At 42.6% G+C, this 13178-nt stretch overlaps 1 protein-coding gene across 1 annotated transcript in view; it reads right to left on the bottom strand.

The window, feature by feature from the left end:
• Nucleotides 1-2422: 2422 nt before the first annotated feature.
• LOC129707787 (cadherin-related family member 4-like) overlaps nucleotides 2423-13178 on the bottom strand; it is a 28858-nt gene continuing 18102 nt past the window's right edge. The window contains exons 12-17 of the mRNA XM_055653096.1: nucleotides 12715-12860; nucleotides 9254-9395; nucleotides 6251-6495; nucleotides 5123-5253; nucleotides 2836-2903; nucleotides 2423-2607 (exon numbers count right to left, since the gene is read on the bottom strand). Coding sequence (XP_055509071.1) covers nucleotides 2858-2903; nucleotides 5123-5253; nucleotides 6251-6495; nucleotides 9254-9395; nucleotides 12715-12860 — 710 coding nt within the window. The 3' untranslated portion in view covers nucleotides 2423-2607; nucleotides 2836-2857. The remainder of the gene's footprint in view (nucleotides 2608-2835; nucleotides 2904-5122; nucleotides 5254-6250; nucleotides 6496-9253; nucleotides 9396-12714; nucleotides 12861-13178) is intronic.

Genomic DNA, 13178 nt, shown 5'->3' on the forward strand with positions numbered 1-13178 from the left:
TCTTGGTTTCTGGTTTGATTAAATCTGTTTTTAGGCATCGCCTCCCTTAACCAATACAAATATGGAAACCACAAAATCCAATCCTTATTGTAAGATACTTTTGTAGCAAAGGTATAGTTTAGTAAAATGTGCCAAAAATATATATGCTAATTATTAACAAATGAGTCAAGTTGTATGTCTGAAGGAGAACAGCTAATTAATTAGAATTGCCAGCATGATATCGGGGTCAACACTGGCTGATAGTAAAGCCATTCATAAAGATTTTGCATTTCTTTTAAGCTTTGTAGTTCATGGGTTTACTTTGTTGCCCAAATAGGATGCTGCCACAAAATGGTAGCACCTGGGAACTCAATCAGTGACCTGCAAGCTATTACCTTGCTGACATTACTCTCTCTTACTGACAAGTTGATTGGATACATGCAAGAATCTGAATCCAGGACAGTCATTTATTTTAAAACTAACTTATATAAAGTACTGTGGTAAATGCAGGACATTTGAAATAAAAGAGAGCTGGAAATAACTATTAGTTTCTCAACCCACTCCCGTTCTGAATTCAGTTTTCTTGAAAGCTTCCAATTAACCTCAACAGAAGCTCAAGGTTCAGCAGTTTGTCTTTTATGTTGTGGAGGTTATATCTGGTAACGTTAATCAAGGTAACATTTCCTTGTGGCTGCTTTGACATCAAGTTTGGCATGGACACTATGGACTAAAGGGACATGGAGGCAAAACTGCGTCAGGACGATTTGGAAGCTCAGCCCTCTGGTTCCCAAAGGCATCCCTGGGAACCTTCAGGAAGAGGACTGAAAAGGAAAAGTTCTCTTCCCAGCAGAAGATGGTCATTGTTATAGATAGAACACTCAAAAAACACATTGCTGATATTTTGTTACAAGATTAACTTATTTGTGGCCACAAATTGGGTCCCTAAGTCTGTTTTGAATTGATGTCCCTTTTTAAAAATATGTTCTGAGTTATTCTCAAGAATGACTGCAAACATTTACATAAAAACATACCAAAGGAAATAACACTTAAGACTTCACTAGTTTTAGCACCATTTGATAAATGAATGGCAGAAATTCTGGATGCAACTTTCTCCACTGTGGCAGTGTTGTAAAACTGAAGAATAGGGATCAGTCACAAAGTTTACCTTCATTGCCTAATTTTCCCTCCAGTGAACTCAATGGAGAAGATAGTGTGATTTTTATTTTTAATTTGACAATACTTTCTATCCTTCGGTCAAAATAAATTCATCGGAAATTTTTGTCCCAGTAGATTCCATTTCTTCTACTGATAAATTATATGATAAATTGTACATACTGTATCACAGGATTTTCAGGTACATATCGGTCAGGGGAAAATCAGTCATATTTGGTGTTAAATGTTCAAAGTGTTGAAAGTTTCAAATTGGACATACTGTTGTTTCTGGTGATTCTGGTGATTCTGTTGTTGCAGGGCATGTCAATAAATAGATTATCTGTATGACTAAAAGTTTCATCTTGACTACTTCCTGTCTGCACTATGTTGATTTTAGAAAAACGCTACCCTATATCGCCATGATTTTTGACCATCTTACTCACAGTCCTCTGCTGAAGCAGTCCCGAGGATTTTTCCGATCGATGAAAAAGAATAAAGTTATGATTGTTTAAAAAATCTTGAGATCAGCCAATTGGTCCTCTCACCTATCAATCACCAAGGTAACACCCCTTCCGGGAGGGGGGGGGGGGGGGGGGGTGGTGCGGGACTATAAAACCCCGGATGCCTGGACATGAGTCAGTCACTCTGGAAGATCGCGAGTGAGAGGCTACAACTGTTATTATAAGTTGTGAATCAACTGAACTGTGAGTCTGCAATGTAATGATTTGTTAGCCCTTAATGACAATGCAATGAGTTGTTTGGCAATTTGGTAGCCTGCACTCTGCTTGAAATGCTATGAAATTGAATTTGGTGGCCTGCACACTGCTTCAAATGCTATGAAATTGAATTTGGTGGCCAGCATTCTGCTTGAAATAGAATTTCAAGGAATAGCAGTTGAGTGAACTGCCAGCCCACCAGCCCTGAGTGACTGAGCTGTCAGCCCACCAGCCCTGAGTGACTGAGCTTCCAGCCCAAGAATCTATTCGGTCCACAATGTCCATACTAGCCTTCTGGAAACCAGTCCCTTCGGCCCACAGCACCCATATTAGCGCTCCAGAAAGCCCCCCCCCCCCCCCCCCCCCCCCCCCCCCCCCCCCCCCCCCCCCCCCCCCCCCCCCCCCCCCCCCCCCCCCCCCCCCCCCCCCCCCCCCCCCCCCCCCCCCCCCCCCCCCCCCCCCCCCCCCCCCCCCCCCCCCCCCCCTGGCTACTAATAATGGAATTGGTGGAGAGGTGGAATATTGCGTTGGGGGACCAGCCATCCTGTGTGAACATGAGACCCACCGGGTCCCACTTATTCTCGTTTTTTAATGAAATCTGTTATTGCATCAAACTTGGACATAGAAACTAAATTATCAATACATCATAAAATCTTTCAGAAATATATTCACATCCACTTTCACATTGTTCTTGGCATCCAGTAATTCCCCTTGTTTTCTATCCTTTACATCCATTTCCGCAGCCCGATCTCATTATTTCCTGAAAATATGAAAGACAAGTTAATAGTGGTCCATGTCCAAGATCTAAATACCATGTAGAATAGCTGCTGTTAGAGAAAACATCAATTGCTCATGGCAGATCACATTATTTGGATGTACAGTTTTTCCATTAAACGATGCCTGCAATCAATGTTTTTTAAAAAAAAAAAGCAAAATTATTGGGATTAAGAAATTAGTGTGTTATTTAATGTTTTATTTGTGGAGCTACCTCTGGTTGTGGCGGAGGTGGATCATGGCCTTAGGATAGATCTCAGCTCGTTTGGGGCCGGTGATGTCCTGAAACACAAAACATCACCATATGACCATGCACTTCAAGCTTATTGGTAACAAAAATGATTTGGGCGGACGGATACATAAAGGTTTTGAGCAATTTTCACCATCTTTATTTTTACCATGTTTTCACCATGCAATTTTCACCATCTTTATTTTTAGGGCGTAAAACCTAAAATGTTGCAAACATGTGCAGAACTTGTTGAAGGTGACATAAATAAACTTGTTAAAGTATGTAGGGACCTTGACTTAATAAACAGAGACTAAATATGAAGGCATAGAAGTTATTCAATACCTTCATAAGTTATTGGATAGACTTCAGCAATTTTATACCCAATCAGTTTTATTGACCTGGAACAATAGCCAGATTAAGCTCCAATGGAGAATTAGTTCATGAAATTTGGAATGATCCTAGAATACCGATCAAGGAATTGCAGGCACTGAACTGGAGCGTCAAAAATGATGTAACGGTTTTTCACGTGAAATCCAGATATTGAATGTTGCTCACATTTTGCTACAGCTTATGTCTGTGTCTAATTATACATTGTTCAAATAGACATAATCATTCACAAAGATCTAAACACTTCCATTCCAAACTAATTGTTCAGAGGATCAAAGCAAAGAGAGGCTCCAATGCTAAAACAGATCACACATTAAAGGAAGCAACCCTTTTAACACAGCTTTACTCAAATGTGTACATTCTGATGCTGGCTTTGAAAAAAAATGATAGATTCCAGGATAGTAAGTGTTCATGAACAGGATGAAATGTTTAAACTTAAACAACATTTACATTTGTCGAATTAAGGCTCTCATCTCCACAGTTATTTTGACTAGAATGACTCAATGCTACAAGTTAAGAACCGTAGCTAATTAATCACCCACTGAGATAGTGACCCCAGTAGTGAGTGAACAATAGTGAAATGTTATTTCTCTACCTGATGGGAAGCAGATTCCTGCACTCATTGCCTACGCAAACAAAATTGTGGCTTCTGACCACAATGATCACCCTCAACTATAGATAAGCAGATGTGGGCTGCAACATCTACAAAAGGTACTACAGCGACTTGTCAAAGATTCATTTGTCACACTTTCTAAACCTACATTCTGTGTCACCAGGAAATAGAACTGAATGGGGTTTGATCTACAAGCTTTTGCAGAGAATTGGCTCCAAAATGACCAAGGTTGGGATTATTCCAGGATACTAAACTTTACGAAGAAATGGGCAAAACGTAAAAGGAGATGCTGCAGCCCTGATAATAGACTTGGATAAAGAAGTATAGAGGAAATCTGAGAAACATGAAAATAGGGGGAGTTTGAGCAGTCTACATATAACTGTAACAATTACAGCAGAGGCCAATTCTAGTCCGTGCCAAAATGACCAAGGTTGGCTCAGACCATAACCCTATTCCAGGTCCATATAAATCTTTACGAAATGATAAAAAACGAACCTGGCAAACCTTCACGGAAGCTCATTCCACACAGCCACCACTCTCTGAGTAAAGAAGTTCCCCCTCATGTTACCCCTAAACTTCTGTCCCTTAATTCTCAAGTCATGTCCCCTTGTTTGAATCTTCCCTACTCTCAGTGGGAAAAGAAACTCTGTCTATCTCATCATTTTAAAAACCTGTCTAATCTGAAAGAAACATAGAAAACTAGGTGCAACCCAGGCAGTAGTAAATCTCCTCTGTATTCGACCCTTCGACCATAATTGTACACCATATTCAATATTGATCACCAATGCCTGTACAATTTTAATATTACATCCCAAAATACAGTGCCCCATTCCTGTTTTTTTTCCCCCCATATCCCTTGATTCCGTTAGCCCTAAGATCTATCTACAGCGATTCCACTTTCAGGGAACTGTGCTAACTCTCTCTTCCCTACCATTTAAAACACAATTCAATATGATCATGGCTGATCATCTAAAATCAGTGCCACATTCCTGTTTTTTTTCCCCCATATCCCTTGATTCCGTTAGCCCTAAGATCTAAATCTAAATCTCTCTTGAAAACATCAGATTTCATTCTGTAGAAGATTTAGAAGATGAGATAAAAACGGAAAATAAGAAATGGAGAAGGTGCCATGGAGATTCATCAGGATGTTATCAAAGTTGAAGCATTTCATTAATGATTAAATTAAAGTACTGTACAAGTTTAGGAGTGAGCAAGAGAAGAGCTGCAAGAACGGTGGAGCTGTCGGAGAGAACGTCACAGTGTTACACTGACCTTGTGATACAGGCCCAGGCTATTCCAAAGACAACTAGCACTGTCACTGCTGCAGCCAGGGTCATCAGTGCCACAAACCAACTCTCAGGAGCCCAGTAGGCGGAGGTTAGTGACAGCACGCTGGTGGTGAACTGGAGAAAAAGTGACAAATCTCCATCAGGTCAAGGCCAGTCAGGCAGCACAGTCAAAATCACTCACTAAAAATAAGCATCAATTTCTCCCACGCTTTTAAATTGTAGTGCGAAAAAAGATAAACGTGAATACAAGAGAGATTTGGATGAGTGCACAGGACTCTCAATAACATTTAGTACAAGGGGTTCTGGTGACATTCAGTGCATGGGGCGTCTTTAGATTTTTAGAGATACAGTGTGGAAACAGACCCATTAGCCCACTTAGTCCACGCCAACTAGCGATCACCCGCACACTAGTTCTATCCTACACACTTGAGGCAATTTACAGAAGCCAATTAACCTACAAACCTCTACGTCTTTGGAATGTGGGAGGAAACCGGAGCTCCCAGAGAAAACCCACGCAGTCACAGGGAAAATGTACAAACACCGCACACAAAGCACCCATAGTCAGGAATGAAACCAGGTCTCTGGCGCTGTGAGGCAGCATCTGTACCATTGCACCACTGTGCTGATACCTTAAGCCACTGTGCCGATACTAGGACTCCTGGTGACAGTGAGGGTGCTGGATCAAGGTGATAGTTGGTGCATGGGAACCCCAGTGATGGTCACTGCATGCAACCCCCAGCGATGGTCGGGGAGCAGGACCCCCAGTAACATCCAATGCTGGGACCCCCATGATGGGCAGTGAAAGTGAGCGCGCGGGAACCCAAGTGACATCTCGTGCTGGGACCTCTGCGGATGATCAACGCATGGGGCCTCCAGTGAGGGTGCAGGACCCCAAGTGACATCTGGTTCCAGGACCCCTGGTGAGAGGCAGTGCCCGAGGCTCATGGTGATATTATCAACCAGCACAGTGACCCTGAGAAACAGTGACAGGTGCAGGGTTGCGGTGGTGCTCTACGTGGCCTCCCTGCATCACCCCAGTAACACCGCAGTAACCGCCCACAATCCCCGAGCTGCAGGTGACCTCTACAGGTGTTGAGGGCACAGGGATTACCTGCGTGGTGGTAGTTGTGGTCGGCTGTGTGGTTGTCCATGGCACCACGTGTATCACCACCGTCACTGTGGACGAGAGCTGCTGGTGTTTGTCTTTGCCAAACTCATCCGTCACTTGGATCAGCAAGGTGTACTCCTTGGAGTGCTCAATTCCTTCAAACGTGCCAAACTGAAACCGCTGAGTGGAGGCCACTGCCGGAGGATTGTTGCCTGCCCTCTGAAGCTCAAAGAGATCTTCTGCATTTTCTACAAAACATTAAGATGTTTCACTGATGGATTTGGTAGCTTGCTGAGTGGTGTTTTTTTTTTAAGGGTTAGCCAAATACAGCTTTCAGAATGCTTGAAACCTTCCACTGAAATGAATCAAATGGTGTGTTGCATGGCTTTCTGGCAGGATGGTCATTACATCCACTCCAACAAGTTAGATAGACAGTGTCTAAAAACTGCATGCATGTGTCTATCGAGTCCAGTTATCCCCTGCTGTATCCATGCTCATATCTATTGATTCAAAACCCTGCTCCCACTCTGACTCCAAACCTTTAACCATTCCCTTTTGGTGTTCACTCTCAGCGGGAATCCATTGGAGATGGAGCTGCTCCAGCCTTCTTTAAAACAGCATCAGCAAGTTCCTGCCCTTTGACACATGTAGCAACCTCTTAGTTCAAGTACACTATCACCCACCCTCATACAAGTGGGCACAGGCACGGTTGCATTTACTCGTTGTCTGCTCCTCATTTCCCCTCTTCATCTAGTCTCCTCTTCCCTGCCATACTCCAGCCCTGCCTCCCAGCTGCACACCCAGACCCATTGCACCTTGTGTTCTGCCCATGCCCCTGGCCCAGCTTACCGCAGCCCCAGTAGTCAGTACCACTCCGAGCTGCACACCCGGTCCCACTGCCCCGCATCATCTGCCCATACCCTTGACCCAGCTCCCACTGTCCCTTGGCCAGTACAACTCCCAGTTACACACCCAGTCCCACTGCCCATGCCTCTGGCCCAGCTCCCACAGCCCCAGTGGCCAGTACCACTCCCAGCTGCACAACTGGCCCCACTGCTCAGTGTGATCTGCCCATACTCCTGGCCCAGCAGTCAGCCCCACTTCCAGCTGCACACCAGTTCCCACTGTTGGCCATGCCTCTGCCCCCATATGTTCCCTCTGTCATTGAGCCCAACCATCTGCTGTAAGTGGATGATGAAGGCAGAGCAGAGGGGTGTGGATGGCTGGAGTTGTAGCTGCAGATCGCTCCATTTGCTAATAATCTCATGTTGTTCATGAAGGTACTGCCTTTTGCTCCTTTTCTAATTTTGTTTCTCACACGATCATTAAGGAAATTAACTGGAATTCAAATATTGCCAGATGTTATTGACTTTTCTACAATCTGAGACACATCAATCAAAAGTTAATGTACCTAATATGTAAAGATGCCAAATTGTGATGTCTTCAAGGAAGTATGCAAGTGATTGACTTCATGAACCAACCTGCACAACCACAATCCAACCTCGACAACCTAGACACCTCTTGCACTGCCGTCGACTTGTTTATTATTCTAATTGTGTTTTGCACTGATGTGTTGTTACTGTCTTGCAGAAATTTACATGTGATTTATATATAGTTTATTCTTGTGTGTTGTCTGAGTCTTTGTGCATGTAACAAACTCTTGTGTAGGAAGGAACTGCAGATGCTGATTTGAACCAAAGATAGAAACAAAAGTCTAGAGTAACTCAGTGGGACAGGCAACATCCCTGGAGCGGGGAAATGAGTGGCGTTTCAGGTCGAGAGCCTCCTTGTCTCGACCTGAAGCGTCACCCATTCCTTTTTGCTGAGATGCTGTCTGACCTGCTGAGTTACTCCAGCCTTTGTGTCTATTTTCTGGAACACAAAAGATACAGAAGGGGTTTCACACAAAGGGTGGTGGGTATATGGAACAAGCTGCCAGAGGAAGTAGTTGAGGCTGGGACTATCCCAAAGTTTAAGAAGCAGTTTGACTGGTACACGGATAGGACATGTTTGGAGGTGACTTCAGAATTAAGGGACAGAAGTTTAGGGGTAATACGAGGGGGAACTTCTTTACGCAGAGAGTGGTAGCGGTGTGGAATGAGCTCCCAGTGGAAGTGGTGGAGGCAGGTTCATTGGTATCATTTAAAAATAAATTGGATAGGCATATGGATGAGAAGGGAATGGAGGGTTATGGTATGAGTGCAGGCAGGTGGGACTAAGGGGAAAAAAAAAATGTTCGGCATGGACTTGTAGGGCCGAGATGGCCTGTTTCCGTGCTGTAATTGTTATATGGTTATATGGTATATGGACCAAACACAGGCAGGTGGGACTAGTGAAGCTGGGGCATGTTGGCCGGTGTGGGTAACTTGGGCTGAAGGGCTTGTTTCTTCACTGATTCACTCTACGACTATGACTCTATAATGTTACGTCAATGGGTGAACTGTCAAATTGCGAGTGATCTTTTGGAGAATTAGATAGCAACAGTGACACACTTCTGGCACCACTGCAGAGGGGCAGCTTTGAAGATTTCATACATTTGCACCACATACGTGCTGGCAAAGATTTATGCCTGAATATCAGCAACCACACATTCAGAGAGTTACCACGGCCAACAGACCTCTGGAATTGTTTCACCCCTATCTTCCCATCACTTAAGCTACTGGAATGAATTTCTCAATAACCTTAAATGACCTACAGTGGTAAGAGACTGTGTCTCACCAACATAGGGCAGAAGTAGAAACAGGGAATATCTCAGTGCATTCTTGACATAACACCATAAGATATAGGTGCAGAATTAGGCCATTTGGCCCATTGAATCCGCCATTCAATCATGCTGATCTATTTTTCCTTCTCAACCCAATGATCGAGACCACAGATATTCTGGGGTACATGGCTTCAAGATTTTTCTTGGCCACCCGCCCACTCCCACTCAATCTATTTTTTACTGGTGACAATTATTAAAACAGGATAAAAATATTCTCCCAAGAACATGATTTTTAATCTCACCTCCCACGATTGAATAGCTGAGTTCATCATCAGGAGAGTCTCCATCCGAGCACTGCAACTGGACAAAGGGGGTGGTGATGGTGGAGTAGATGGTGCTCTCGTAGTATTCCGGGTTACACACTGGAGGCTCATCGTTCACGTTCTGCAATTCAGTGAGTTAGTTAGTTAGTGTGAGGGGTTGGGTACTTTTCGGTGCCGCCATTTTGGCGCCTCCGTTTATAATATCTGTACTCATCAGAACTCTAACCCTAACCCTGACCCTAACCCTACCCCAAAACCCCAATCCTAACACCCCAAAACCCTAACCCTAACACCTCGAAACTCTAATCCTAACACCCCGAAACCCTAATCATAACACCCCGAAAAGGCGAAACGGTGGTGCCTAAACGGCGGCGCCGAATGGTACCATTCCGAGTGTGAACAACTATGGTGAGGTGTGTGTCGATGGTGAAAAACAGAACAAAATAAAATGTAGGTACAGGTGAAGACAGAAGAATGGAGGAATAAATAAACTGTAGCTGGATATCTGCCAATAGAGGACCTTCAAATCATTTTTAAAGAACTGCCTCATTAAGCCAAAAGCATTAGTACATTACAGAATGTACCTCAAAGGACAGTGCTTCAGGTCGGGGAGATAGACATTAATAGATTTTCAAAGTACCAATTTTGTTTCACATTGCACAATGATTTTTCAGTAAAATCAGAAGGTGCTGAAAATACTCTGGAAGGTCGGGCTATGTGTGGAGAGAGAAACAGATTAAACCCTCGTCAGTGACATTTCAGCATAGACACAAAAAGTTGGAGTAACTCAACGGGTCAGGCAGCATCTTCTGGAGAAAAGGAATAGGTGACATTTCAGGTCGAGACCCTTCTTCAGACCCTAAATGTCATCTATTCCTTTTCTCCAGAGATGCCGTCTGACCCACTGTGTTACTCCAGCTTTTTGTGTCTATCATCAGTTCTACCATCTGCAGTTCCTTCCTGCACCTTTCAGCGTAACTGGGTGGTCGGAACCAGTTCTGACGAAGGGTCACTAACTTGAAATGCTAATGCTGGTTCCCACTTCTCAGATTTTGCCCAAACGGTGAAATATTTCCAGCACTTTCTTATTTTATTTCAGATTTTCAGTATCTGCAATTTTCAATTTTTTTCAGAGACTTTTAAATTACCAATTTAGTTCATAATCTTTCTCATCAAAATGGAATCTGCAGTGCAGAATAATTATGTTGAATCACTTTGTGTTTCCAGTTTATCGCTAGAATTTTTTCAAGAAAGTTTCAAGATATTGTCAGTCTTTACATAAATATATTTAATGGCGCGACCTAAAATCCTCTCTTATTTTCATATTTCTTTTGTGTTTACATTGTGCTTGGTCTGGGATCAGGCTGGCTTAGAACTGCCTGAATTAGTGTTCGTCCCCAGAGACCTTGAGAGCAGTGGGAACAAACCAGGTATTCTGGGGCTGATAAGATGGAGGGGGGGTATATATGTGTGAGGGTTGCCAGCACCCTTCCCTGAACACCAGCGGTAAATCGTTAGGGAGCCCCAACATGCCAAAAAGTTTGCAGACACTTTCAAAAATGACGAGATGAAACAAAATGGTGCTGAAATGCTGAGATAAAATCAGAAAATGTTGAGCAGCACACTGCTGGCACAGTGGCTAACACAATGGGCGTACAAGCAAAGATCATGGACCTGCTTTAACCCAAATTTCAAGCCTCTCTCCTTGCCAGACATTTTGTAGTTTCATGAATTACTGCTTCTGCCTTTGAACAAATTATCTGGTATTGTGAGTTTAAACAGCCATATGTATAATTGATTTGTCCACTGAATAAATGGTTATTTCTTTGATTTATTTTCAAAATGATAATTTGGTGTTTATTGCTAAACCTTTTTCAGGCATCTGTCATGATCTTGTCCGACCTAGATCCTGCATTTACTGGTGAGGCTACAGATCAAGCCATCGACATCTTTGCAAGATCTTTCTCTGGGTTTGGGCTTCATTCTGGCTAAACCCGTGGGTGTGAAAGTTTGGAGAACCTCTAATTGTAATTCATTTTCATTTTGCCACTGAGTAAATCATGTACACCTTGTCCGTAATAATGGAGTCACTTGGCTGAATTATCAGAGTGCAAATGCCTTGAGGTAGCACTAGATGGCAGTCTAAGAACAGATTATCACAGCATCGAACCATTGAATAGACATGTCCTTTTATGATTGAATCTGTGGAGCAGTTTGAATAATAATTGTGGACAAAAAATGGATATTTAAACCTCCTTTCTCTATTTGTATTCATAGAAACATAGAAACAGAAAATAGGTGCAGGAGTAGGCCATTCGGCACTTCAAGCCAACACCGTCATTCAATATGATCAGGCTGATCATTCAAAATCATTACACCTGTTCCTGCTTTCTCCCCATATCCCTAGTTTAGATCTGTCTCAGCAGTTGATATTTTAATGAATTGGGGACTTAATTCCAGCATTAGTTTAGTTTAAAGATACAATTTGGAAACAGGACCTTCGACCTATCGAGTCTACGGCAATCATCAATCGCCCGTTCAAATTATGTTCTATGTTACCATCACTTTCTCATCCACATCCTACACACTTGTGGCACTTTCCAGAGGCTATTTAACCCACAAACCCACACGCCTTTGGGATGTGGGTGGAAACAGGAGCTCCCAGAGGAAACCCACGTAGTCACAGGGAGAACGTGCAAACTCCACACAGACAACTGCTGAAATCAGGATCGTACCTAGGTCTCTGGTGCTGTGAAGCAGTAGTTCTACCAGGTGTGCCACTGTGCTTCACTTGATATTTAGAAAATACAACTAAATATTTTTAAAGCAAAATGGAGGTTTAAGCACGACAAAGCAAGTCAGACAGAAATGTTCATAAATTGTGTAGGAAGGAACTGCAGGTGCTGGTTTAAACTGAAGATAAACACAAAATGCTGGAATAAATCAGCAGGTCAGGCAGCATCTCTGGAGAAAAGGAATAGGTGATGCTTCATGTCAAGACTCTTTTTCAGACATATATTCAATCAAAGTTCATATATTCATCTGTTGCAGGATCAAGATGTAATTCCTGGATAGGATGATTATGTGGTTGGCCATTGTCGGCAGTGAAATGACAATTGGGCTTAACTGATAATGACAACAGGGCAGCAGCACTGTTTTAGACAGCTTCTTTGAATTGATTAATGCGTTCTTGTGTTCTGAACCACTTGTTGTAGTGGGGGCAAAAGTTTGTAGCTTATACTTTTCGATACTGCGGGTGCATATTGAAAGCACAGTGATGAAGTATTCAACTGCAACCCACAAAATCTTTATAATAACCATCTGCCACAACATAAATAAATTGATTGAACAGTATAAAAGTGGAGTAAATAATTCAGGTTAATTGTTTTAGGTGATTTGCATTGAGTAGCTATAACGCAAGGTTCAGAGTACCACCTTACCAACACATTGACAGTCACTAGGGCTGAGCTGCTTCTCTGCCTCAGTGGGTCGAGTTGAAGATCATTATTCATGTCTGTTGCTTTGACAGTTAGGATATAAGTCCCTTGCTTTTCACTATCCAAAGAACTTAGAAGTCTAATCCGACCTGTCAGAGGAAAAAAATACATATACTACTGAGGCAATAAACATTTAAAATGACATCAATAGAATACCGAGCCAAATTGAAGACAAATAATAGAAATTTATATATTTTTTAATTTCCTCTTTGTGATTTCAGCTTTTAACCTGAGGAAGTGTGAAATAACTAAAGTGAAATGATTGCCTGGTGATGTCCTTAACTTATTCCTTGAATGCCGTAGAAAATAATAATAATTATTATAAATTGACATGTCACAGTTGCAGAATATTTACCGAAATACTACGTTAAATTTTATTAAAAAATGCAGCCTTCTGTTTTTGCACA

This window comes from Leucoraja erinacea, chromosome 22, assembly GCF_028641065.1.
Source record: "Leucoraja erinacea ecotype New England chromosome 22, Leri_hhj_1, whole genome shotgun sequence".
Lineage (NCBI taxonomy): Eukaryota > Metazoa > Chordata > Chondrichthyes > Rajiformes > Rajidae > Leucoraja > Leucoraja erinaceus.